Consider the following 27,950-nt stretch of genomic DNA (forward strand, 5'->3'; position numbering starts at 1 on the left):
AGGTGAGAACCGAAAAGGGACAAGGATAAAGAAGGAAAAGGGGGAGAAAAAAGGGGGGGGGAGAAAGGGAGAAAAATGGCAAGGCAGAGGAGCATAGAAGATCGATAAGGCACATATCCAGGGGGAGAGGCGGGAGCTTCCGCATCATGAAATAACCATATCAAATAAGCACACATGTGTAAGGGGAGCAAGAAACAGGATTACGTCACGTGAAAACCTGGGTGGAGGGATTAGCTATGGTGAACTACCTCCGGGGGCACACAAATGTCACCTCTATACGAATTCCAGGCACCCCAGACCAGCCTCCACATCTTGGGCTTACCCCGGGCTAAGTAGACAGTCTTCTCCCGGAGCATGCACCAGTCCATGTTGGTTTTCCAAAGACTCACAGTGGGGGGGGGCCGGAGCACCCCATCTCTGGGCAATGTCCCTCTTGGCCACCATATTCCCCAGGGTGACCCAGCGGGTTTGAGTATTATTGTAGTCGGTTGGACCCCACACATTCAGCAAGCAGCGTCGGGCCTCCGCAGGCAAATCCACACCAGTCACAACCCGCATAACCGCATGCACTCGCTCCCAATAAGAGGCTATGGCATGGCACTCCCAAATGGTATGCATGAAAGTGGCCATCGCACCACACCCCCTCCTGCAAAGGCCGGTCTGGGAAAGCCCCATACAAATCAACCTGGGGCCAGTGACATACACCCTGTGGAGTACTTTCAGCTGAACCAAGCGCAGTCTGGCCGAAATAGCCACCTCCTTAGGGGAGGAAACCGCAGACTGCCAGTCCTCGTCATCCATCTCAATCCCATCATTCATCCAGAGGTCTCGTACTTTCACCAGCAGGTCCGTCCGAACATTAATAAGTTTTTTGTAGGTCAGGGAGATGGCACTGTCCGGCATATGGCCGTCCAGCACCCTGTCCTCCAGCGGGGATGACTCGGGGACCTTTTCACCGACAGGCAAGGAGGACGTAAGGGCATGCCTCAACTGCGCATATCGAAAATACTCCGTGGCCCCCAGTTGAAATTCCGCCTGTAGAACAGCAAACAATTTAATTTCCCCTCTGGCTATCACATCCGCCACTTTGGATATACCGATGAGGTCCCACCGATCAAATCCTTTTGAGTGCCACAGCTTTCCCAGCAAGTCGGAGTCGTAAAGGGGAGTAGCCATGGTGAGCCTATCCTTCCACCCCAGAGTCTTCGTAACCGCCCTCCACAAGTGCACCGCAGTCTTGGTGGGACCAGCCAATTTCCGGTCCAGAGATCTAGAATACAGCGCTCTGTAGTACATTCCGTCGTTCATGAGCCAGCGATCCATGGCGTACCCTGGATTGACCACCGGTCCGTAGAAGCCATGATTGATAGCCGCCAGTTGAGAAGCCCAGTAGTACCGGCGCACGTCGGGCAGGGCAATACCGCCGTCATACCACGGAATGGTCAGTTTGACTACGGCAATGCGCGGCCTTCCGTCCCACAAGAGGGTACGCTGCAAGCCCTCGATCTCTCTGAAGTATTTAGAAGGCACTGGGTCCTGCGTGTTTTGAAGCGCATACAAAAATCTCGGCAGGGACATCATTTTGAACAACGCCGCACGGCCCAGCAAGGACAGCAGCAATCTTTTCCAACCCTCCACGTCACGCCGAAGGCGTGCCAGAGGAGGGAGCAGGTTGTTTGCGTACCGTGCCCTGGCATCCGTTGAAATATAGATGCCCAGGTACGTGAAGCCCTGTTGCGAGACCTGTATTGCACAGTCCCTAGGGAGACGCGGAGTGTTCCCGCGGAGCACATAGAGGTAGGACTTGGACCAGTTAATAACCAGGCCCGAGTATCCACCAAAGGTACCCAGTACATCAAATACCACAATCAAAGACCGACAGGGGGAGGTGAGGTAAAGAAGAATATCGTCTGCGTACAGCGAAACACGATCTTCAAACCCCGGTGACCATTTGATCCCATTAATATCAGGGTGAGTGCGGATCCAAGCAGCAAGTGGCTCCAGCGCAAGGGCAAAGAGGAGCGGTGACAACGGGCAACCCTGTCTGGTACCCCTGCGCATGGCAAAGGAAGCTGACATGCGGCCATTGACCGTTATGTTGGCCATCGGGGAGGAATAGAGGAGCCGAACCCAACTGATGAAGTCAGGGCCAAACCCAAACTTAGACAGCACCGCCCAGAGCTAGTTCCATTCAAGCGAGTCAAACGCCATTGTCGCGTCCAGCGAAGCCAGGACTGTTGGCTCGCAGAGCATGTGCGCCCGCGCCATGACAGCGTGGAGTCTTCTAAGATTAAGGGTTGTGTTACGGTGAGGTATGAAATCGGACTGGTCCGGGTGGACCAAGTCCGCCATGACACCCACAAGCCGATTGGCCAGCAACTTAGCCAGGATTTTGGGCTCGGCGTTCCGCAAAGAAATAGGGCGATACGACCTACAAAGGTCTCTAGGCTTCCCCTCCTTATGGATGACCACAATGGTAGCCAGGCGTTGATCCATTGGAAGTTCACCAGCGTCTCGGGCTTCCAAGAACATATTCCTCAGGGGCGCTGCGATAGTGTCCGCCTTGATTTTATACAGCTCCACCGGGAGACCATTGGGACCCGGAGCTTTCCCGGAGCGCAAGGACCTTATTGCTAACGCCACCTCGTCAACCGTGATGCCCCGGTCCATGTCATCGCGCTCAGTATCAGACAGGCAAGGGAGCTCAATCCCCTCCAGAAAGGAGGCAGAGTCCGATTCAGTCAGAGCGGAGACTGATGTATAAACCATCTCAAAATAGTCGGCAAACGCCGCGGCAATAGCAGTAGGATCAGTAACAACCAGACCATCGTCACCCAGGATCTCGGGCACCACACGAGAAGCCAGCTCCTTCTTGTCCAGCCAGGCAAGGAGTTTGCCCGCCTTATCACCGGCGTCATAAATCCTTCCTTGCTGTTCCCTGCCCATCGCCTTGGCCGCATCAGTGGCAGTGGCACTATATTCCGACTGCTTCAGGGAGAGAGCATGCAACAGTTCGGGTGTCGGTCCCAGCGCCAATTGGGAGTTCAGGTCTGCGCTATCCGACTCCAACCGTACCATGTCTTCATCCCGTCGTCTGCACACCTCAGCTATCAAGGAGAAAGCCTTAAAGGCCTCCCAGAGGGAAAGGGCCGACGTTACCGTACCTGTATTCTCCGTGAAGTACAGATCGATAGCTTTAGCAAGGAGGTCTCGAGTCTTGGGGTTGCGGAAATACCAGGGATTGACCGGCGCCACCCTGGACGCCGCCGCGATGCCAAAGTCAAAGGACACCCAAACTGGAGAGTGATCCGATATACCCCTGGCCATGAGGCGAGCCCCGGAGACGGTCTGTGCCTGAACCGCGGGTGTCAGAATGTAATCAATTCGGGAAAGACTACCGTGGGCCCCCGAATGGAAAGTGTACTGTCGTTGGGCGGGATGTAAAAGTCGCCAACAATCAATAAGGCCCATGGTGCTCATGAAGTCTGGGAGCCATGCTTGTGCGCTGCGTAGATCTCTGGACGGAAAACGATCCAAAGTGCCCGAAACCACAGAGTTAAGGTCCCCGCCCAGTATTAACAGCCCCTCCGGGAGGCCCAAAATGGCGCCTCCAAGATCCTGGAAGGTAGCCGCTTGCAACCCCGGGGGGACATAAACAGAAACCAAAACCAGGGTACGTCCCTCCCATCTGCTCACCACGGCAACATAGCGGCCCCTATCATCAACAACTGTGGACTCCACCTCCAGGGGAAGAGACATGCGCACCATTATCCCCACCCCTCGGGACCCCGTAGAGAACCCGGAATGGGCCACCATTTAGAACCCCTTTCTATTCAGAGCCTTACAAGTATTGCCAATGAGATGAGTTTCTTGCAGGAGAATGACATCGGGAACACAACGTTTAAACATTTGTAATACAACACCACGTTTAATACGATCCCCCAACCCATTCACGTTCCAACTAAGTACATTCAAAGTCTTACCCCCCATCATCAAAAATGCCCCGCCCCAGCCATCCCCCCCATAAAGCAGCCACCGAAACGGTGTATTCAAGATAGTAGTAGCCTCGCCATGAGAAAAGTAGGAAAGGAAGAGCAAAAGAAGAACACACAACCCAACTTCCCCCCACCCTGCACCCCTGCATTAGACTAAAAGCCACCCCAGCTAGCAGTGTGCCTGTCGCCCCGTATAAACTAACCTACAAAAAGCCCCCAGAGGAGAAAGGAGACATCCTATCACCCCCCCGTTACCCTCCAAAGTTGAAAAAACAGGAAAAATAAAGAAGAAACAAAAGTCAATGAATGATGCCATCCGCATAGCCCCTCGCAGAAAGAAGACCAACATAATAAAGTTTATTCCTGGGAACCTGGGCCGCCCGACGCCCCTTCCGACAGATCCTCCGGAGTAGTCCGACGCTGAGGCAAAGTGTCCAGCCAGTCCCCAGCAGCATCTGGCAAATCAAAGAAAAGCGTCCGATCACCATGTTCTATGCGCAGTTTCGCTGGGTAGAGCATGGAATATCTCAACCCCATCTCCCTCAGTCTTCGTTTAACTCCCATAAAACTTTGGCGGCATTTCTGTACAGCCTGACTGAAGTCGGGGAAGAAATTCACGTCAGCATTCTGGAACCGCAGCGGACCGCCACTTCTCGACGCTTGTAAGATTGCGTCTCGGTCCCTGTAGTTGAACAGTCTGGCAATGATGGGGCGCGGGGACGCACCCAACCTCGGTTGGCCACCAGGCAGTCTGTGAGCTCTCTCGACCGAAAAGAATTTACTCAGGCCTCCATGCGCCAAGTGCTTCACCACCAATTCCTCCACAAACAAATCAGCGGCATCCTCCTCCGCACCCTCCGGCACACCTGTAATTCGGACGTTCTGGCGCCGTGCCCGTCCCTCAAAATCATCAAGCCGGCACGCAAGCATCAAATTAGCGGCCTTCAAGTCCTGTACCTCGGTCTGCACATCCGACACATCAGTAGTTAGGCTCGACGTCTTAATGTCGAGTGACTTGACCCTGTCGTTCGTCTTCCCGAGGTCGGCCCTGATGAGGTTGAGCTCGATCGTGAGGGTATCAACCTTGCTGGACAGCACTTCATGTTGGCTGTGCATCTCAGCCTTCACGCCAGAAATGGCTCCCATCACATCCCGGAGGGTGGGTTCGGTATCTTCTGGGGACACGTCCCGCTGCGGGACTTTGGTATGCCCCGATGCACCCGGTGAACCTCTAGAGTGAGAGAATCGCTCAGGGATGGTGGACTGCGAGTGGAGGGGTTTCCTGCTGACCCTCGGAGGCTTCCCTTTGTCTGGATCTCCTCTGCCCGCCATGTTGGGCGACGGGGATAGTACGATCCGAGAGGGGACAAGCCAATAACACCACCTCCACTTGATCAAAACCAACAAGTCCCTCCACCATCCCCGGGGAGTAGCGAGCCTCCAGGGAGATCAGCAGGGCCGCCGGATCTCTCAAATCAGTTGGTCCCACTCGAAATGCCATCGCACAGGGGGTCCGTCACCGCCCCAACAATGCCAGGCAGCTATGGCGTCGTCGTCACCAGGCTTCCCAACGGCATAACTCTGTACAGGAAGCTCGGATCTTCAATCTGAAACCGGGCGCCGCATCAGCATCAACACCGCAACTGATTCCCACCGTCGTGGGACAGGATAGTTGACAGGATAAATACGGAGGATCGGAGGGTCTTCGGAGCTCCGAGCCTACGCGGCCATCTTGATTGCCCGCGAAGCTGCTCTCGGCAGTGAAGGTTTTTATTCCTTTGTGAAGCTTGTTACTGGTGACAGTGGGTTCTTTGGTTAGGGAGAGGATCAGCTGGTTGTCGTCGGTGTAGGAGACGATGTTGAGCCCAAGATTACTGACCGTGGCTGTGAGGGGGGCATGTAGACGTTGAAGAGGGTTGGGCTGAGGGAGGATCCCTGGGGTACTCTGTGATGATATTGTTCAGTTTTAAGAGGTGCAGTGGGAGTCTAACCCATTGTGTTCTGCTAGTGAGGAAGGAGTGGATCCCGTTGATGGGTTTGTCTTGGATACCACCATCATGGAGACTTGTGGCTAGGGTGCAGTAGGAGACGGTGTCAAAGCCCGCCAAGGAGTCCAGTAGGACGAGGTCTGCAGTTTCGCCCTGGTCGAGGAGGGAGCAGATGTTGTCGATAGAAGCAATGAAGTCAGTCTCAGTGCTAGGATTGCTTCGGAATCAAGATTGGGAGATGTCCAGGACATGGTTGGTATCAATAAAGTTGATGAGCTGGGCATTGATGGCTTTTTCGAATACTTTGGCTGGGAAGGTGAGCAGGGGGACGGGCCTGAAGTTCTTGAGGTCCGTCGGGTCCTCGGCAGGTCCGTCCGCCGCTGATCCGTGGGGTGTAGCCTGCTATTTGGTGGCGGTGTCTGCAAGACACCGCCAGCCAAATAAGGAAGCATGTGTAAACATGCTTTTCCGCTGCGGTTTTTCTGCCGTGGAAAAGCATGTGGACCGTTGCTTGTGGGGGGCCCTTGCGGGCCCCCAGGGTGAAGGGGGGTGGGGGTGCACATGGGGGGTACCTATGGTAGCCCCCTGCATTTGCATGCACAAAGCGGCAGGCACCGGGCGGTGCCTGCCGCTTTGTGCATGCAAATGCAATGCATGCATTTTTAACATTGTGGCGGGTGCTGCTTGAAGCAGCACCCGCCGCAATGTTAAGGATACAGGATGGGACCGCCAGGGTGGAGGTCACATCCTAATTGGCATGGAGGGACAACTGCTGCCCTTGCGGACGGTCCCTCCACCTTGGGGGTGGCGGACGGACGCAGGTCCGTCCGCCATCCTAACGACCCCTCTGGTTGGGAGATTATAGGGGAATAGGCTGGAAAATAATTTAATTGTAATAAATTAATTATTATGTTTTCATTCATATTTATTTAACTGAGATTTTATAATGTTAATTGTGTTTTTATTTGTTGGGGTACATTTTATGCCGTTTATAGGGTATAATGTGGGAAGTAATTCATTTTTAATTCAATAATTATGGTAATTGTGTAAATAATTTTAGGTGTGGGTTGTGGGATTTGTAGGGGTAAAGGGTAAGAAGTAATTTATTTTTAATTAAGTAATAATTTGTTGATGAATAATAATAAACAACTGATAATTAATTTTGTTAATTTTTTATTATATTTTTGGGGGTGAGGATTTTGGGTGTATAGGGGTAAAACATTGGAAGTTGTTTATTTTTAATTATTTAATTCATTCTTAAGTAATGTTACTTAATCAGTTGATTAATAATTAGGTTAATTGTTCAATTATTTTTTGTATGTGGGTTGTGTGGATATAGGTGTAAAGGGTGGTAAGTAAATTAATGTTGATGTGTTTTAATTTTTTTTAATTGTATTTATTTAATTGATAATTATGTTAATCATGCAAATACATTTTATTTTAGATGTGGGTTGTGAGTTGTGTGGTGTTATAGGATAGGAAGAAAAGAAACTAAATTTAGGTAGTAATTAATGTTTTTGTTAATAACTAATTTCTAAATAAAAATATTTATTTGTTTGAAAAGTATTTTTTATTTTTAATATTTGTAGTTATTTATATATGTATTTAACATTATTATTATATGTTTAAAACAAATATTAATAATACATATATATATATATATATTTTTTTTTTTGTACTTTAAAAAATATTTGTTTTTTCTTTGTTTTTAATTTTGAACTGACTGTTGTACTCACTGGAGTGGGAATAGTAATTTTCACCGCTATTCAACACTTTCCCTACAGTTGCACTGCCTGGAGTCGGTGTGTTGTCCCTCTATCCAACACTTTCCCAACTGTTGCACCCACTCGAGTGGGAATAGCAATTTTCACCCATCCACTGTCCAACATTTTCCCTACTGTAGTACTGACTGCAGTGGGAATAGTACATTTTACCCCTCCGCTATCTAACACCACTGGAGTGGAAATAGTCATTTTTACCCTTCCCCAATCCAACACTTTACCCTAGCACTTATTGAAGTGGGAATAAAAACTTTTACCCCTCTGCTATCCAACACTTTCCCTACTGTTGCGCTCATTGGAGGGGAAAATAGTAATTTTTACCCCTCAACAGATCAAGCTGCTGCTTCCAGGGTTATGTTGTTCCTCCATGTTTTCTTGAGCCATCTACAGGTGTGTCTGGACTCTTGAAGCACATGTGTAAACCATCTTGCTTTCTTGATGTATTGTTTGCCAGTTGCTTTCTTGAGGGGTGGGGGGGAAGGGCAAGGGTATCAATGCAGTTTGCAATCCATTGGTGGAGGTTGTGTGCTGTGGTGTTGATGTCTGAGGATATCGGTGGTGATATGTCGGTGAGGAAGGTGATGAGTTGAACTTCTGTGATTCTATTGCAGCTTCTGCAGGGTAAACAGTGGGCGTACTGGTGTTGGGTGGGTTTGTTGAAGAAAAGTGGATGCAGTGCTGGTCGGTCCAGAGGAGTTTGGTGGAGTGGCTGTCGGAGATGCTGTTTCCTGAGGCAAGGACAGGGTTGAGTTTCTAACATATTATGAAATGGTGTGTGGAAAAAATATTGTGAGAAATATCGTAACTCCCAAAAAGTTTGTGATGCAAATATATTGTGGTATAAAATATCGTTGTCAAGAATATCGATTTTTTTGGGCATGTAATATCATTTTTTTACTTCAAGCCTTTTGATTGAAAGAGCGTATACAAACAGTACAATAATCAGCAAATATCGGACATCCAACTTTTGCAAATGGCATCATCATCGTAACAATCACGGTAACTGGAGTATAGGCCAGTATAGACCGTAAAAAATCTGCATAAAACTCATAGCCAGGATGGCCGCCAGGCTTTGGATCAGCCAAGCAGTACAATATTAAAGCAAACAGAGGTGTGACAGGGTTCACACAAGTAGTGAATAGGTAAAACTCGGAGGAAAAAGAATGAAAAATATAACAAAAATAAAAATTAAATTTAGTTTGAGGGAACAGCAATATGGATCATGTTTGTTCAAAGGAAGGACATGGGAGAGGGAATATCGCAAGTGGGAGCATTAGAAAATGCATATTGGGATCTGGGTAAAGCAAATTGATGAAACTACGGGGGAGAGCCTGTCCCCCGTCTATGGGAGGGGGTCTCTGGCTCCAGAGGAGGTGTGTTCGAATAGTTGAAGAGCTCTGAGCCGGGGTGGTCTAAAACAGGATTGTTTTATTCTGCAGAAATTATCTATTAGGGGCCACCAGATGCAGGCAAATTTGTTTTCGGTATGTGTTACTCTGTGGGATAGAAACTCCATGGTCACGACATGCCAAAGACGCATAAACCTCTGGGAGATCGGTGGTGCAGTAGGTTTCTTCCAGTGGAGAGCAAGTCATTGTTTGTCCTTGCCTAACATTCATACTATAGGATGCTAGTCAGAATGCGTCATTGCTGTCGGAGTTAGAAGGTGAATTCCAAGTATAAAGGTGTTATGTAAGTTTGAGAGAGTGAAGCCTATGGTTCCTTTAATGTGGTTCAGGATCTCATTCCAATATAGGGTAAGGGGGGGGCAGGACCACCATATGTGGAAGAAGTCAATGGTTGCTGGTTGGCAATGCCAGCAGTGAGGAGAGGAAGTAGGAAGCATTCTCCGTAGTCGTGTCGGGGTGTAGTAGCATCTAGTCAATAATTTGTAGGCTGTTTCATGCAGGCAGGTGCTCCTGTGTATCTTAGGGATGTCACACTAAAGTTGCTCACATTGTTCCCGTGAGATACCTTCCGTGGAGTCAGCCTGCCAATGCACCTGGTACTTGTGGGGATGTACAGGGGTGGAGTGTGTAATACCTAGTAGGTGCGTGAGCTCAGGACTCGTGTCTCGCCGAAAGATCTGACCAGCATTTCATAGGGGGTAAGATGTCATGTCGCCCCTTGTGTGTTGGGGAGTTGAAGCAATCAGTGCCACAATTAATCGTACTGCAGGCAGACAGCATCAGAAAGTTGAAAGTCCTCTTTGCACTGATCAAAAGTCTTGAACGAACCCCCTATAAAAAGGCCCCAAAATGTGACATTCTTCCTCCCTCCAAGCAGGGAAAGAATGAGGTTGTAAGGCTGGAGGGGAATTCCGGGTTACGGGCCAGGGGTGTATTCAGAGAGGAGAAGGTGGCAAGACCCTGTTTAATTTCCATTTTGCCCCAGATCTCGAGGACAGTCCTAGCAGGGGTAGCGATGTAAGCACTACTGGGTCTAAGATGTCTTGGAAGCCAGGTCAAATCCCAGAGAGGTTGACACGCCACTGCACAATCCATGTGGAACCAGTGTTTTTTGCTCTTGCAGACAATTCATTTTGAGACCTAGAGTAAGTGTGGCACCCAGTAGTATTACAAAAGATTGGGGCATGCAAAACCCCCGGTCCCTGGAGAGCAGGAGGATCTTGTTTGAGATCCTTGGGTACTTTCAACCCTAGATTAAGGTGTGGAGATCATTCACATTCAGAGCCAATAAAAGTGGGTACCTGACCTTGCATAAGTTTTGGCTTGCCCCAGATGTCCTTCGAGGAGTATGTCATGAGCCAGACCTGTAGGCAGGCCTTGTAGCACTGGTGGATCACCAACAAGAGATCGTTCTTCAAACATTCAGGTGATCTCCAGCTGCCTGGGCCACAGTGTGTCACCATAGGCCCTCGAGAGTATGGCGATTTCTCGTGCTCCAGGTCATTACCACTTATTTCTAAAGGAGCAAGTGGTCCCGAACAATAAATACACAATAAACAATGAACATAGAAAATAAATAAATCGGAAATAGAAAAATACAGGTGTTTATTCAATCATATAACACAAGGAGACATATTAAAAGTGGGAAACAACAAAGTATTTTTATAGCTTAGACAGTTTCTTAGGGACTGTAAAAGTAATGAACAAATTATGCCACAACTTATTTTGAAGTACTAATGCAATCTTTTTTTTAAAGCAAAAGACGTTTGGGATAGGCAAGGTACTGTGTGACTTTTGATCCACTTTATAATATGTGGATCATCATTAGGACTTAATTGTATATGCCTGAGACAAAACAATTCCTGTTAGAAAGAAAGAGGGAAAGAACGAAAAAGATACAGAGGTATGTAAAAAGAAAAGGGAAAAAGAGGTAAAAGAAGGAAATAAATTAGTAATGATAACAACCATAATGGAATGCGATCACCTCGTGGAATTGTATTGTGACGTGCATTTTACTGTAGACACTGTGTCGCAAGGAACATGAAGAGAAACCATGCAATGAAAAACGTGATGAGAAACCATGCAATTCAGGGATGTGTCAGAACCTAAATTGTTTAAATCAAGTATAGGAGTGAAATAGAAAAATTACTGACCTATCATAAGCCCCAATCGGGGTGATGACAAACTAAGAGGGAAGGCGATCGAACAATCCTTGAAAAGTTCAGGAAGAGAGGAGAGTGCCATAATAGGGAGGGCAAGTAGCTGGAAAATTTGCCACAAATGAATGTGCTCTGATATGAACCTGATTTTACAATGAGGTGGTCACAGCACTTAACCATTGGGCATAGAGAATGAATTTGCAGTAGTCTGTGAATCCAAACAGAAATTGGGTAAATAGAACATGAGCATACAACCACGCACAGGAGAAGGAATGAAGAGTGAGATGTGAGGTGACGCTTAACAATATTAGGGGAAGTCTGCAACTGCCAAAGCGGGCTGGGGATGCCGACCCATTGCGTTATACAGGCTCCCCAAGTAAGGGGGAAGATCCCTTTGATAGTTATTGTAATACATGCATCAATGTGGAAATTAGTCGCAAGCATGGCAGATGTATAGTGGTGCAGGAGCATGGTAGTGAAATAGACACCTACTGTGTAATCGCAGTGAGTAAAGGCCACTCTCCGACTGCGACCTCTCACCAAAAAACTGGCAACCGTGTTGAAAGCAAGTCAATGATTATGAGAAATGGTCACATGTGTGCAAATGACTGGGATCAGAGAGTGGATGATGCAGGCAAGGAGCGGACAGAATGTGGCTGCCATCTTAGCATTGGTAGATGGTGGCAGAAGGTGGGGCAGTAAATTTGGGAAAGGAGATAGTTTACAGAGGCAGAATTCAAAATTATCTACAAAAGACTGGTTATATACATTTTATTTCCAAAGGATTCATTATCAGTTCAACTTACACAGAGTTCACTGTTGTATACAGGAGCAGGAGAGAACCACAAGGTAGAATAGGAACCTGGAGCTAATAAAAGCCAGTAAGCAGATCTTTTTCAATTATTGGACACTGAGGGGTCGATTCCGATTCGGGAAACTAATCCGTACGACGATTCGTATTCGTAGCCGTTTCCGTACGAATTGTACAAATCCGTCCGAAGCGCGTATTACAATCTGTTCCGAGAAAATCCGTACGAATCTTTGCCAACCGTACGAAAATGAAGGGTAAATCCGTACGACATCGGCCCGCACAGTGAACCGTACGATTCATAAAAATGCTGTATGACCCGCCAAGTACGATCCAGACCGGGGAATAAGTACGCGATTCGTACGGTAAACGGCGCGCATGGGCAATTCGTACGGAGGGCAACACTATCACATACGCACCGTACCCCTAAAATCAAGGGGTGTAAGCATGGGGTGTACGCACCGTACACCTACAACACTGGAGTGTATGAACCGTACCCCTACGGTCCCTACACCTATGATCATGGGGTGTACGCACAGGGACATACGCACCGTACCCCTGAAATCCAGGGGTGTCCGCACCGTACCCCTGCAACCATGGGGTGTACGCACCATACCCGGGGGGGGGTCGGTTTCGTATGCATTTTGAGGAGAAATCTGCTTTTACGGACGTTTGAGCTCCCGTAGAAAAAGTCGTACGGAGTGTTGTCGATACGATTCGTACTTGCTGGGTTGGAAAAGGCAGCTTTGATCCGTACGGACATCGCATACAGCTCGTTCCGAACGCGATTCGTACGGATTAGTGAGTTGTACGGTCTTCGGCACGATTCGTATGGAGAACTGCTTTGGGTACACATCGTACTACATCGTATGTACGGGTGCAGTTCTGCATACGATTCGTACAGGAAAATGCTTCGTACGGCTATTCGGAGGGCATTTTACCGAATCTGAATCGGCCCCTGAGTGAGCAATAACAGAGTGAGACAGAAATCCTCAGTAGGGTCGTTACTTCGTGTAAAATTCATATATCTTTGTACTGGTAACCCAATGGAATACATTGATGCTTATTAGATCTGAAATAATGCAGGCAAATTAATAACTAAGGCATTCTGCAATTAAGCCACTCAAATACAGTGTGGGACAGATTATGCTAAGAATTGACCATGAGATGTGTAGAGCACATTTTCTTATATGTTCTAAACTGCAGGATATGTGTATGTCCCTTCACTAGTGTACACCATTTTCACTTTGGTGTATGTGCTCCGATTGCAGAATTCACCCAACATGTCCACTCACTAGTGTAATTTTCCAGCACCACAATGTCATCAAGATAATACACCTTTTTCATGTTTCTTTGCTTCTTACTCTAACAGTTTTTCCTGTTTTCCTCTTTCTTTGCTGCTCTGATGGGGATAGGTGAAGGTGGAGAACCACTATGATTTTCAAGACATAGTCAGCGTGGTGGCCTTGACCCAGACCTACGCTACCACGGAGCCCTTCATAGACTCAAAGTACGACATCAGGATCCAAAAGATAGGCAGTAACTACAAGGCCTACATGTGAGTACACCACACCTGTCCATGTGGTCCTGTCTGCTGTTACGGAGATGAGTCAATGGACTGTATCCTAATGACTGCTTACCAACAAAGAATCATCTTCTGTGTGTATATTTATAATCGTAGCTTCTGCTGTCTGATGTTGTTTCTCTGCTGATTCCTATTTTCTGCTTCGGTGAATCATTGTAGAATCATCACTTATATTAGGCCCTCATGGGTGCCAAGAGCAGAGCTGCGGGACCACAATTCATTTCTGTTTTTTTCACTTGACTTTAGTCACATTGAAAAGGGAGAAGGATCAATTGTGCTGAGACTACTAGGTATGAGTGAGGTGTAAGAAGAGACGAGAAAAGTAAGGATATTAAGGAATTCTTCAAGGCTAATTTAAATCTCCTTTTATACACCTAATTACATAATATGAGCACACAAAAAACAGATACCTTGTGAGAATCCGACGTTTTAGCAATTTTCGTGCAGTTTATCAGTTTGAAATGGACCTGGTGACACCATCTTTTTTTTACTTTTATTTTTACCCAATTGGGTATCTTAGCGCTTTATATGAGCACAATGTCATACTGCATACAGTGCAATACATGAAATAACCGCTGAGCCTGTGGATTTTCTTTGAAGTGAGTTCCATTGTTTAAATTGAGGCACCTTTGATGCCCATTCGTGTGTTCCTTGTAAGCACAGTGCATGTCCCATTGCAGACAAAGTTGTGGGTGAATCGCTCTTCAGGGGAGATCTCGAATTGCTGACACATTTGATGATTTTGTACAATTTTTGATTTGCTTGTATATTTAATGAAATATACGTCTATTTCTTTTTGCAAAGCACTACATGCTCTAGCAAGCTTGGGAGGCCAGAAAGGTTGAAAAACTTCCCATCTTGCACCTTATAGACATATGTGTTGTATTCTAATTTCTATGTAGCTAAAACATGAGGCAATCTGCAGATAAGTTACAAACACTGCAATGAGAGAGGGCGCCTTCACTATATTCTGCTTGACTAATCTGCATTTTGAACCGCACTCTGGCGCTTGTCCTTCGATTGCCAAACTGCAGATTTTTTGTAATGACGAGGATAAAGCATAAAATTCGATAATAAAGAAATAATCAAAAAGTCTAGTAGTTCAGTAAATATTTCAAGAAAAATCAAAACTTCCAGACTAATCAATATGTAATTATTGGAAAAAAGGACACACTAGAGCGAAAAGTTATAATGAATTTTGGAACATTGAAATACGCATTAGAACCACCAACTAAAATAATTTCTGTTACTCTTTTCTCCGTGTTTATTAGTGTAAAAAATGAAATCCAGCTGATTTCCTGGATGGAACTTAAATCCATCCATCTCACGATATCCCTACGTACCAGGCTTGCGTTATGAAGTGTCCGCACCCTCTGTCGGATCATAGGCTCTAAGATATGCTTTCCCGCCCTTTTCTTATGGGGCTACATCTCTTTCATGCTACTTGGCCTAATCCTCTGGCCACATTGAGGCGGTGATGTGTGAAGGGTGGAGCAGTGAGGTAATGAGCCAGTATACCCAGGATGTTGAGGAGGCCATGTCAAAGCTAACACATGATCAAAGCATCAGATGAACCAGAACAATTCCAAAGGAATCAGTCACACTGAAGGCGGTATGGGTTTTATTAAAGCAAAAGCAATAATTTATGAACGCTGAGAAGACTGCACTGGGAAAGCCACTGAAGACATGACTCTGTTGACCATGCAGCTTACACGGGGTCATTTTGACACACGAGTTAGCACAAAAAAGCAGAGCAAAATTCGCATCAGAGGTTGATTGCAAATTGCACTCCCCGTGTGCTTGCATTGACAGTCGTCGTGAGATTTTACAGTGTGGTAGTTGTCCATGCAAACGTGTGAGAAAGGACTAATAACGTACAATATGGGTGCAATAATATTTGTGAGGGATTTTCTCCATTAGTTTACACCTAGGAGATAATTGGGTACAGCTGAGTTTTGCAGACTGGCGCAAATGTTATTTGCACCGATATGAGTTTGAGTCCACAATGCCAAGGTCCTGAATTTTGACCTTTTACAGTATGAACTGAACAATATCTACTACCATTAAGTGGTCAACATAAGTACAGGGGCACTAAAATTCTGGCGAGGGAGAAATTATGCGGCAGGGTTGAGTAAATTATGTGGCAAGAAAAGGCAAATTGTGTAAAGTAATGCTGCACATTTTGTCATCGTTTTACTCCATTATCTTGACATTTTTTACACTTGTTAACAGTGGTTGGGCATTGGTTGCACCTCATTATACCAGTTTAACATCCAAATATATCAATAGGCAACAAAAACGTTACCAGTCAAGCTTTGCAAAGGGACTTCCGCTGCTCAGCAACACCAGTCACAGCGTTTTAGTAGCTTTTTAACCATTTGACCAAGAATCATTTTTTTGTTTAAATCTGCAAATTGTGTGGCAGATGATGAATTATATGGCAAATGCGGCAAATCTATAACTGTGAAAAAAAATGATGGAGCCACACAGACGCAAAATTCCAGCAGCCCTGCATCAGTATATACAGGAAAGTATAGATTTATTCTGCTTGCCGTCATATCTACTTATCATGGCAGTATATTGAAAGGTGGTATTGTGGATTCGATATAGTTGGAGAACGATATTTCGACCATGATAGTGTGGCACCCCCAGACTACCTCTTAAAGGCCGGTGTTTGCATCTAGGTATAAACTAACCAATAGGTCGTTTAACTTGTGTAAGTCTAATTTTAGAGGAATCGTGAAATCTTCATTTATTTCTGTTCTCAGGTTCTTATTTCTCTGTGTAAATACTGAATCAGACCCCCCAGGATATAGCGGCATGGATTAGCAAATTTAGCGGCACAAAAATGGAAATTTAGCGGCACAAATATGGAAATTTAGCGGCAATTTTGCAGCATTTTATGAGGCCATTTTTCCTACAACAAACACAGATATCTTAGTTTTTTTAGTTATTTAACAACATGAAGCTATGTATATTGGGTTTCTTTACAATGTAGACACTTTGGGGCAGATTTACAAGCCACTTGACCTGCTTTTACGCCGCCGTTGCGTCAATTTTGTGACGCAGCGGCGGCGCAAAAGATGCACCATGGTGCGGGGTATTTACTACGTGACGCATCTCCCAGATGCGTCACGTTGCAAAGCCCTGTGCCAGAAGAGGCGTACCATTGCAGGTCAGTTTGTGTCTTGCAATAGCCTTAGAGCTTGGTGCCACTGTACCTGCTGCACTAATGATGGCTATACCTATCGCCCCTTTTATTAGTAAGCACGTTAAATAGTACAGTGTATTTTGAACACGACCTGATATCCCACCGGATGCCCGTTCGACAGACCTAACCACTAGAGAAAGAGCAGTCAAAACCGCCAAGTGGTCACTTGTTAAACAGTAGCGAACTGCATGTTGGTACTTGTAGTTTCGTTGCAAAATGTCAGCCTGCAAATCGTCTCCGATTTAAAAGCGGGGACTGGTTGAAGTTGACACACATGACATGGGGCCACTTGACGCCCGTGTTAAATTTCTCGCCTCTAGGATTTTTCCCATGGCTCACTCCCAGGGGGAAATGGTCTGCAATAGATGAGCTCAACCCTCTGACTTCATCCCTTGTCCAGCGCGCCTCTGCAGATACCCCGTCTCGTGTGCGCCTCAGCTCTCTCGGCTGAGTGGTTCTGTCTGTTTATCTTGAGGGACAGATATCTCTGCACGGCGCTCCGTCTCCAAGCCAGCGAATAGGGTGACCAACTGGCATTGGTGCAAATTCAGGACGGTGAGTGTAAAAATTCAGGACAGAGGGTCAAAATTCAGGACACAAATTCAGGACAGGAGCTCAAAATTCAGGACAAAACTTCAGGACAATAGGTACGTTTTACAGACACATCAGAGGTCGCGCAATAGTATATAAGTAAGCCCAGACATTTCCAAACATATTCAACCGTTTGCAAACCTATCCATCATGTATCCTTCCATCTATCATTTCACTCATCCATCCCTTCATCCATCCCCTAATCCATCCTTTCACTCATCTCCATTATCCATCCACCCTTTCAGCCTATCCATCTGTACACTTATCCATCCACTCTTCATCCCATCCATCCATTCACTCATCCATTCAGCCATTTACCCTTTCACCAATCCAGCCATCCTTTCACTTACTAATCCTTCCACCCATCCACTATTTTAGTCATCCATCCATCCTCCCTTTCTCTCTCCATCGACCCTTTCACTTAGCCATCCTTCCTTCCATCCATCCTTTCACCCACCCATCATCCATCCATCCATCCATCCATCCATCCATCTGTCCTTCCCCTCATCCATCCATCCTTCCCCTCATCCATCCTTCCTTTCATCCATCATCCATCCTTCCCCTCATCCATCCATCCATCCATCCTTCTCCTCATCCATCCATCCTTCCCCTCCATCCATCCATCTCCTCATCCATCATCCTTCCCCTCATCCATCTTTCCCCTCATCCATCATCCAGCTACCCTTCCACCCATACATCCGGCTATTTACATTTTCTCTCCATCCTTCCCCTCTCATCAATCCATCTATCCTCTCTCATTATCCATGTATTCAATCTTTCATTCATCCATTCACCCTTTCACTAATTCATCCAGCCATTCACCCATCCCTTCACTTACTTACTCGCCGACCTTTCCATATTAATTTTGAGCTGAGCCCTTTTGAGAAGAGGCCCATCAAGAACTTCACCCTCGCTGCAGGGGCCGTTCCAGGACTGGGACAGAAGCCACCCAGGGTGGAGACAGGATCCACCACAGGGGTGGGACAAGAGCCATCACAGGTGTAGGTAGACTGGAGCCACAACATGGGGGGACAGGAGCCATCACAGGCGGGGGGTGGACTGGAGCCACCACATGGGGGGACAGGAGCCATCACTGAGGGGAGGGCAGGAGCCATCACAGGAGAGGGAACAGGATCCACCAGGGTGGGCACAGGGGTGGGCATGCAGTATTCTAGTATCATCTTGGGCTCCTCGCCCCCTCCTGCACAAGACAACGAGAAGACAGGCTCTCTGTCCAAAATGCCATCCCCCACTGTGATGTACAGTACTTACAGGAGATACTCTAAGAGAACTGATTGAACTGATTGTCCTCCATACTCTGTTAATCAGTGTGGGTGCGATTGTGCCATTTCTGTATTTTCTTAAATTATAGACTGCATGTTTGAAGAACTGAGGTTTGCTTACAATTTAGTGACAGTAATTACGCTCTGTGAAGAGAACCACGTGCTGCCTCGGTGTAATCAGGGTGGGTGTAATCAGGGGTGTAATCTGGCCGAGTCTCGGATGTTTGGGGCCCTGGGTAGAAATGGAATGTGTGAGCCCCCCTCTAAATAGCAGAGACATGACACATTCAGGGCTGTTTGCATGTGAATAGATGTTGCAGCTCCTGAACCTGCAGCCCCTCCCTCTCAGTCACCTTCGAAGCACCTCTTAACAGGTCATCAAGGGCTGGAGGTGTGAGGTTTGCCATCCCGCTGTGACGCTTCAATGCTGCTGAGTATCTGAGGAGCTTTGGTGCAGCATCGGAGACAGAGGCACAGGCGATAGCCACATAAAGCAGACCCCCCAGGATATAGCAAAAAATTCCGCGATTTCTACAAAAATGACGATTTCGCGGGCATTTTTGTAAAAATCGCAGCATTTTTTAAAAAGAGCCGATTTCGCGGAAAATCGCGAAATCGCGATATCCTGGAGGGTCTGACTGAATGGGGCTTCATGAGGCAGTGCACAAACAATTCACAAACCGCAACGCCTAACATTTTGTCATTATGTTTTTCGGTAATACTAAAAATAACTCATGTATAACAACGTCAATTCGTGAAACGCCTCTCTTTCATGATACCCTTGCTTAGAGAACTATAGGTTTAGATTCCATAAGTGTCTGTGGAAGAAATCTGGAGATTTGGGCAAATATAAATGGGCTAGATCAAGGTTTCTTATGATCAGTTACCCAATGAGTTATTAACGATTTTATGGTGCTGATTGCAATGTCCACTCTCACTCACATGCCATATAGAGCCTGTGTCTCAAAGACATCAAAGACACCTGCAGCCCAAAGCAAAAAAATAACATGAAGGGATATGGCTGGTGATAGGCGACTCGCCAAAATAGTTTCAGTGGTCAGTTACCCAGACATCTTATAGCTCTTGCACCCATTTATACTGCCCCTTAGAAAATGCTACCCTTGATTAGGGAGACATTAGTGAGCCTTTTAATAACCCAAAAGGGCTTTTCTTAAAATACACTCATTGGCAAGAGAAGGTAATGCCCCAGGTACATGCAAAAAGAAGCCCTGTCAGATAAGTCATATGATGCAAAGGCCAAAGAAAACAAGAAGCCCCATGTAAGAATTTGACATATTATCTGATTATGATGGTGTGGCACCATTAGAGACAGTGGTGTCCCTGTGTGAAACAGGAGGAAAGGCATGAGTTGAATTGGACAAGCCATGAGAAGTAGTAATCCTCAAGGGATGTGAGAGGGAGCATAGGGACTTCTAGAACGGGAACCTCAGTGAAAAGTGAAGGTGGGAAAAGCGGGACAGTTTGTTGTATGACAGAGCCTTGCATGGCTAAACCACACATGCCTCTACTATCCGTCCCCAACAACACATGCATCTGAAAAAACGCATTCCTTTAGCACGCATACCTTTAGCACACATGTCCATGGTAAAGGCATGACTGTTGTTTTGGGATGTGTGTTAAAGATCACAACCTAACCCTTCTGTCCTGAGCCCTAAAAACTACCCCAACCCCCCTGATCCCTAAAAACGACTCCACCCCTGAGCCCTAAACACTACACCTCACATGAGCCCAAGACACTACCCCAACCCCCTCTCCTCAGCACTAAACACCACCCCTACCCCCCAGTGCCCTAAACACTACCCTGACCCACGAGCCCTAAACTCTACCCCAACCGGCCAGGGGGCCCTAAACACTACCCTGACCCCCCCTCCCCCGAGCTCCAAACACTACCTGATCCCTCTGAGCCCTAAACAGTACCCCTCTCCCACCAAGCCCTTCTCCCTACCCAACCCCCGTTGAGCACTAAAAAGTACCAAAGCCTTAAAAACAACCCCCACCCCCAAAACCCCAGTCCCACTTACCTCACTGCGTTCTCTCCCGATTCTTCCTGTTCCTGGGCCCACCCATTCCTGCATGTAGACCGTGCAGTGCCTTAACCACCCATATGCGTGGTTAAGGCATTTACATGGTTAAGGCATGGTTGGTTGAGCTTGCGGGCAAACAGCAACCATGGATGTGCCTGCGTTATAAAGGCCGTTTCCCGGGACAGTTGAACTCTACACAGACCTACAGCTCCTCAAGGGAGTGAGGGGGATAAAAGAGAAGTAATGTTTTCTCTATTTAACTCCAATATAGGTTTTGCTGTACCTTGAAATTGAAGTGTACCCTCCGTCCACAGGGCAGATGTAAAGACAAACACAAATGTTGTGACTGAAGGACCCTGCCTAGATGCCACAATCTAGCACATGAATAGAGGTTAGAGTGAAACACTATGAAATAATTAGCCATATTAATGGCCTTCCACTCCACTTCCCAGACCCTTTATACTTATTTTCAGCCTGGGCAGGCTATTTGGAATTTGATTATGCTAGGCTTCTCAATTTTTCAAACTGTAAGTGGAACACTACACTGATATTACTTTTATTAGTACTATTATCTAATTTCAAAACATTCTACAAATCATCTTATAGGTTTGTCTTTTGCATTTAAAACATATCTCGTTTTATTTCACTTATGTCCCTATAATAGTATCAAGTGATATGTGAAATTCGACATTGATTGGAATAGATGAGTGTGTAGACAGGGTTGTGCACAGCAAAGTGAATACTAGAGAGCTATACATCAGCTGAAATGCAGGTCGAGGAAAACCCCAGTGTGTATTATTCATATATCCATGACCCACTCATCAATCAACACTCTTTGAATGTTTCTGTACCTTAGCGGGAAAGCATGCTCATAGCAAATGTATAGACATTGTTAAGGTGCCCACATGCTGCTTATGCTTACATTGAAGGTTCCTAAATGGAACTATAACAGCTAACACATATAAAAATGTCAATATTGTAGATTTGAAGGTATGTGTTTTTTCATAAATTATTATTTCAACTCTATACGTATCTTCATTGTAGGCAGTCAAAACGTACACATTATAGTTTTGTAAGAGGTAAAGATCCACATAGAATCAATACTTTCTATTGATACTTGTACTTTAGGAAATTGGAGTATTAGTTGGAGGAGTGAGAACTCATCTGAAATAATAATCACAATCCTTGTCAGGATAGGCACTAGAGTCAGTAAAGAAACCAGTGCTTAACACTTTCCTAGCTTGGCACAATCATGAGGCTTAACTTAAAGACAATGTGAAACGTCTTTATGTAGTACTCGAGTGTTAATAAAGTGAAATCACAACACAAGAAAAGCCCCAAACCAATTTTGAAGAATTTGAATAAATAAAATTGTACCAAAATGACAAACGACTCAATAATTTGAACCGGAGATAGATAGGAGTTTTTAATATTTAAACTAAAAAATAGCTGCAAAAAGCACATATTTATCTGGTTGGGTTAGACCATGTCAAATTCAAAAGTTACAGGCGATTGCAATGGAGCACCGGTAGGATAGTATACAAGGATAAAGTTTGTCTCAGTGGAAAGTTTACCTTCTGACTTAGAAACTTTTTTGGGCACCTTTCATGTGAATTTTGTTACCTTGTTAGGTTTTTCTTAAGATTTATTCTCTGCATAAGATGCATATTTTCATTGTGATTAAGTAACATTGGTTGAATATTATTGTTTTCTCTCATTCAATACCCTGGATGTCATTTTTCATTTCCAATCTTTATTTCGGCCATTGGCCATAAACGATAAACAATACACATATACAATCACAATAGATCAGTACATTTAAACAATATAAAACATTGGAATTGCATAATGCTAAAAATACTTTAAAAACTATGAATCTTAAAATTAGGAGGAAACCAGCGCCTTTAAAATGCGATTACGGGTGTGCCAGACATTAGTAAAAAATGTTGTCAGTGCAAACACAGTTGGGCCTGAGACATCAGATTTTAAAATCCTGTACATTGGGGCATATTCCCTACAGCCCATGTTTCTAATCAATGGGAGAAGCCAATATTTCCTCGCAACCCTATAGGCTGGGCAAAAGAGGGCCACGTGTAAATCAGTTTCCTCCGTGGCGTCACAGGCCGGGCACTGCTTTGTGGTGGGAGGTGATGACCAGGAGCTGGTAAAAGACCGAAAGGGCAATGTGCCGTATCTCCATTGGAGAAACAGCTTTCTGGCAAGCACAGGGGAAATAGCATCCAAAACCCCCTCAAACCTATATAAGTCCTTACTTTGTAAAAATACAGAGGATAATGACCCTTCAGCCTGGCCATCTAGGACCCTAGCTAGTTTTTGTTCATGGTATGCATTAGCCAGAGACCTTTTGGAGATGTTTAGTGCGGCACTGGCAGGATCAGTCCATAAATCCGGGAGCCCTATTTCCATACAAATACATTGGATGTGTTTAATCCAGGGGATCCGGAGCGCTTTTGGGTGGGTCAATAATTCCACCAATTCCGCCCTATAGGCTGCAAGATCGTTACTACTCCACAGCCTACGCCAGAAGGCTATGGGTCTCAAACCTATTTCGTCGGCTATTGGTCGTAGACCCAGATCAAGCCTCAAGGGGAGGAGCAGGGTGCTGGGCGGAAGCGCGGCTATCTGTCTGATGAACTTATTCTCCGTTAGTGACAGACTACGGCAAGGTGTGTGTCCCCACAATTCCGCCCCGTACATGGTCGCTCCCCTGGCCTGGACCTTGTATATCTGGATGAGCGACCCCAGCGGACGGTATGAGGAGCCAGTCATCATCCGGGCGATGCCCCCGGTAGTTTGTGTCAATTTGAGGTTCGCCCTGCTCTGATGGGATCCCCAAGACATGGTTTCATTAAGGGTCACACCGAGGTATTCAAAGGTGGCGACTCTCTCGAGCCGTGCTGCTCCCAATAACGGGTTCGGCCGCAGTTTTTGGCTCGGATTCAAAACCATGAACTTGGTTTTGGCCGCATTCATTTCTAGCCCCCTGTCAGTGCAGAAGGCCACAAATGAATCGAGGATCCTCTGTATCCCCATAGGGGTTTTGGATAGCAGCAGGGTTTCATCTGCAAACATAATTGCAGGCACCCTGCTGCCATTCAATTTGGGGGCGTCGGTGTAGTCAATGGCATTCAGGTGGGCGATTACCCCGTTAACGAAGAGGCAAAACAGGGTCGATGCCAACACACAACCCTGTCTTACCCCTCGGTCAACGGGGAATCTTTCAGTAAGTTCCCCGGACCTCCCACACCTCACTCGAGCATAATTATTGTGGTGTAGCCTCTGCAAGATTAATAGGATGTCCGGAGGAACGCCCATCTCTGCCAGGACGCTCCAAAGTTTCCCCCTGGGCACCAGATCGAAGGCGGCCCGTAAGTCCACAAAAATTGTGTAGAGACTACCGCCCTCAAATATTGCTGCCCTCCAATAGATGATGTTCAATCTAAAAACCTGGTCCACTGTGGAAACTCCCTTCCTAAATCCTGCCTGATAGGGACTAAGGACACCCACCTCTTCCACCCAGTCCTGGAGTCGATTCAGCAAGACCCTGCCAAACAGTTTCTGTGCTACATCAATTAAACTGATGGGTCTGTAGTTGGCTGGGAGGAGGGGCGAGCCCTTTTTGAAAATGGGCACCACCTCCGCCCCCAGCCAAGTACTAGGGATTTCCATGCCGCTAAGAACTCCGTTGAAGAGAGCGGTAAGGTAGGGGGCCCAGACAATGGGCTCCTGTTTAAACAGGTCCCCTGGTAGGCCATCCAGTCCCGGCGCCTTTCCCGAGGCAAGTCCTGCTATGGCAGCAGTGACCTCACCCAGTGTTATTGGATCCCCTTCATAATCTGGCCAACCAACCCCGGTATCAGCGATAAATTCTCCCGGCTCAGAGCTGTATAGGGACTGGAAATGTGCCTGCCATACCCCTGGAGCGATGTTTGGCTCAATTGCCGATTGGAGATTTCCCGACCCCCCACTCACTAGCCTCCAAAACAGGCGGTGGTCTTTGGTCGCTAGGGCCTTAGTAAGTTCTTCCCACTGGTTTTCCTCCCATTCGGCCTTAGCGTGGGCAACAAGTTTCTTATAGGCCCGCCTGCTTTCTCTTAGGATGTCATTTTTGATTTGTTCATTTCTCCCTTCTATGCGAATTCTACCAATACACTGGGACCACTCTAATATATACTGTCAAGCAGCCAGGTCCCAGTGACTCCGGGTTTACCCTTTTCTTGTAACTGCCTCCACCACTGAGCGTATTTGCCAGAATGAGTTGTCCCAGGAGTACGATATGCCAAATGCCCACAGATGGGTGGTGATAGGCCGAATGCTTTGGGCTTCTGCAACATGGAGGCTGCTAAGTCCTGATATAGCGTACGTTTTGGCCTTTGAACTAGAGTGCAGGATTGTCTCTGGCCTTGCGAAGTATACGCTCCATGAGCAGGAAGTCATGAACACATGTTAAAATATCGGCCGGTGGAGCAGAGGCAGCCCTTCCAGGACCCACTCCGTGCATGTGATCCAATTTGATTTGGAAGTCTGGGGGCTCTTAGTGAAAGAAGGGGCTTCCCCAATGGGTTTTAAGGATGTGGGCAGGCTGTAGGGGGAAAGAAACTGAGAATAGAACAAAAGAGAGCAACCCTGCCCTATGATATAGTAGTCCCAGAAATGGGATCCAATCATTATAAAAGGGGTGATTTATCTAGGAGCCAGCATTGCACATAACAAGAAACAGGTCAATCCAGATATACTCAAAGAAGATTTTTTGGAATATATATATATTTTTTATTTTTTTGTCTTCTTTGATTAAATGTAGCAAAAGGTACAAAATTTGATTACATTGTTTAAATCCACATTATATTTAGAACATCAGAACACACATGATAAAGGGAAAGATAAAAAAGAGGAAAGTTCATCCTATGGCATAACCTCCCCAGTAACATACCACACTGCATTCATACTCTCAAGCTTACTTATTCTAATTCACTCAACCTAGTATTCTTTCATTCAACTTTCATTCATTCATAGAGTCCTGGTACTTGCAACACAGAGATGGTCAATTTGTTGCATAAGTCAGAATGTTATTCCAGGAGGCAGATGACATATAAAGGAGTCCTGATGAATGTAGGTGGGAGTTCCTAACATAGGATAGAAGACTTTAAGTAGCAGTGGATCGTCCTTCAATGGGATTCCGTCGGCTCCCCCGGTCGGCCAACCGCAACGGGAGACAGGAGCGTTATCCACCTTGTCCATAGGTCTTCTGGCCACGAGTATCTGTTCCCTAAATACTAGGACTCCTATATAGCCTACTCCTGTTAAGTTTGTAAATCTTTACTCTCCAAACGAATTATGCCAGTAATCCCTATGTTCTGACACACATCATATTTTATACCTGTTCCCCTCCCAGTAAACAACCCCTAGCCCTGACGAAGGTGTGGCCCCACTGGCCAGTCACCGAAACGCGCGTCGGCTTGCGTTTCCAGGAATACGGCATACTGACCTACATTCATCAGGACCCCTTTATATGTCATCTGCCTCCTGGAATAACATTCTGACTTATGCAACAAATTGACCATCTCTGTGTTGCAAGTACCAGGACTATATGAATGAATGAAAGTTGAATGAAAGAATACTAGGTTGAGTGAATTAGAATAAGTAAGCTTGAGAGTATGAATGCAGTGTGGTATGTTACTGGGGAGGTTATGCCATAGGATGAACTTTCCACTTTTTTATCTTTCCCTTTATCATGTGTGTTCTGATGTTCTAAATATAATGTGGATTTAAACAATCCAAACATTTAATCAAAGAAGACAAAAAAATAAAAAATATATATATATTCCAAAAAATCTTCTTTGAGTATATCTGGATTGACCTGTTTCTTGTTATGTGCAATGCTGGCTCCTAGATTAATCACCCATTTTATATTGATTGGATCCCATTTCTGGGACCACTATATCATAGGGCAGGGTTGCTCTCTTTTGTTCTATTCTCGAAGTCTGGGGGCTCGCCTAGGATTGCATGACTGAGGTCAGCCACCAAAGCCTCTATGTTTGTGTCCTCCGTCCTGGTTGCAATGCCCCAGTTATGTATGTTATTGCGCCAGGAGTTGTTTTCCAAGTCCTCAGCATGGGCTCGAAGGTCCAGGCTTTGCTCACGCTGCCGAATGACCTTCTGCTGGAGGCCCTCCATCTCTTCGTCCCTGCTAGACTCATGGTCCTCTAGGGTGTTAATCCTATCTCCCAGGGAGTCCAGATCTCTGCAGACCTCTCTCAGGCTCCCTCTTCATTGATGAGAGGTCTTCTCGTAGAGACAAGAGTAGTGACCTGCTCCGTCCTCCCCCTCCACGTCTTCTGTGTTCCTTTGTGGGATCGGGCCCTCAGATAGCGAGTTGGGTGTTTTGAGGAGCATTTCATTCACCAATCTGTCTTTCCTCCCCTTGCTGGTGGCCATTTTCCACCTGGTGCACCCTAAAGGTTGAAGCTGTTCACAGGTGTCGACGGGGAGCCAGCCCAGGAAGCAATGCGATCATCTGGGGCCATAGCCCCATCCGCCGCTCCCACAGCCTCACCGGTCTCAGTGGCAAGGGGTAGAACTAAGCGTAGTTGGCCAGCTGGCGGATGGCCCCCGGTCTAGCCACACTGATCAGGCTTGCGCTGCTGGGGTAGATGGGTGTCCTCTCAGCTGGAGCATGGAATGGGGGCCTGGACACCAGCACCTCAGTTTCAGGAGCACCGCAGTGTGCCTTTCATTGCCTCAGACCCAGGCCCCAGTCCATCCCCGGACGTAGTCCTCCACACTGTCTCCCCGGGATCTCGCAGAAGCTTCAGGAGAGAGAAGACCAGGTGCTCGATGTAGGGGGCAGTCAGGGCCTCACCGTTTCCATCAGGTCCAACCGACAAAGGAGATCCATTGCCCCCTTCTCTCTCAATCACCACGGTATGTAAGGTGGGGGGCAGGGGACAGGCCCAGTCACCGATCCCTTAATACCTGGAATACTGTTTTGCTCTGAGCACAGCAGCAGGCCGAGTCCCTCACCCCCTCTCTCGTTAGGCGCGGCCCAGTGCTGTGGGCTGCCTCAGCTCCCCCGTC

At 46.6% G+C, this 27,950-nt stretch overlaps 1 protein-coding gene across 1 annotated transcript in view; it reads left to right on the forward strand.

The window, feature by feature from the left end:
• Nucleotides 1-27,950, forward strand: part of SYN2 (synapsin II) — a 1,078,985-nt gene that overhangs the window by 773,794 nt on the left and 277,241 nt on the right. The window contains exon 7 of the mRNA XM_086938961.1: nt 13,556-13,698. Within this exon, the coding sequence (XP_086795087.1) occupies nt 13,556-13,698 (143 nt within the window). The remainder of the gene's footprint in view (nt 1-13,555; nt 13,699-27,950) is intronic.

This window comes from Lissotriton vulgaris, chromosome 9 (assembly GCF_964263255.1).
Source record: "Lissotriton vulgaris chromosome 9, aLisVul1.2, whole genome shotgun sequence".
Lineage (NCBI taxonomy): Eukaryota > Metazoa > Chordata > Amphibia > Caudata > Salamandridae > Lissotriton > Lissotriton vulgaris.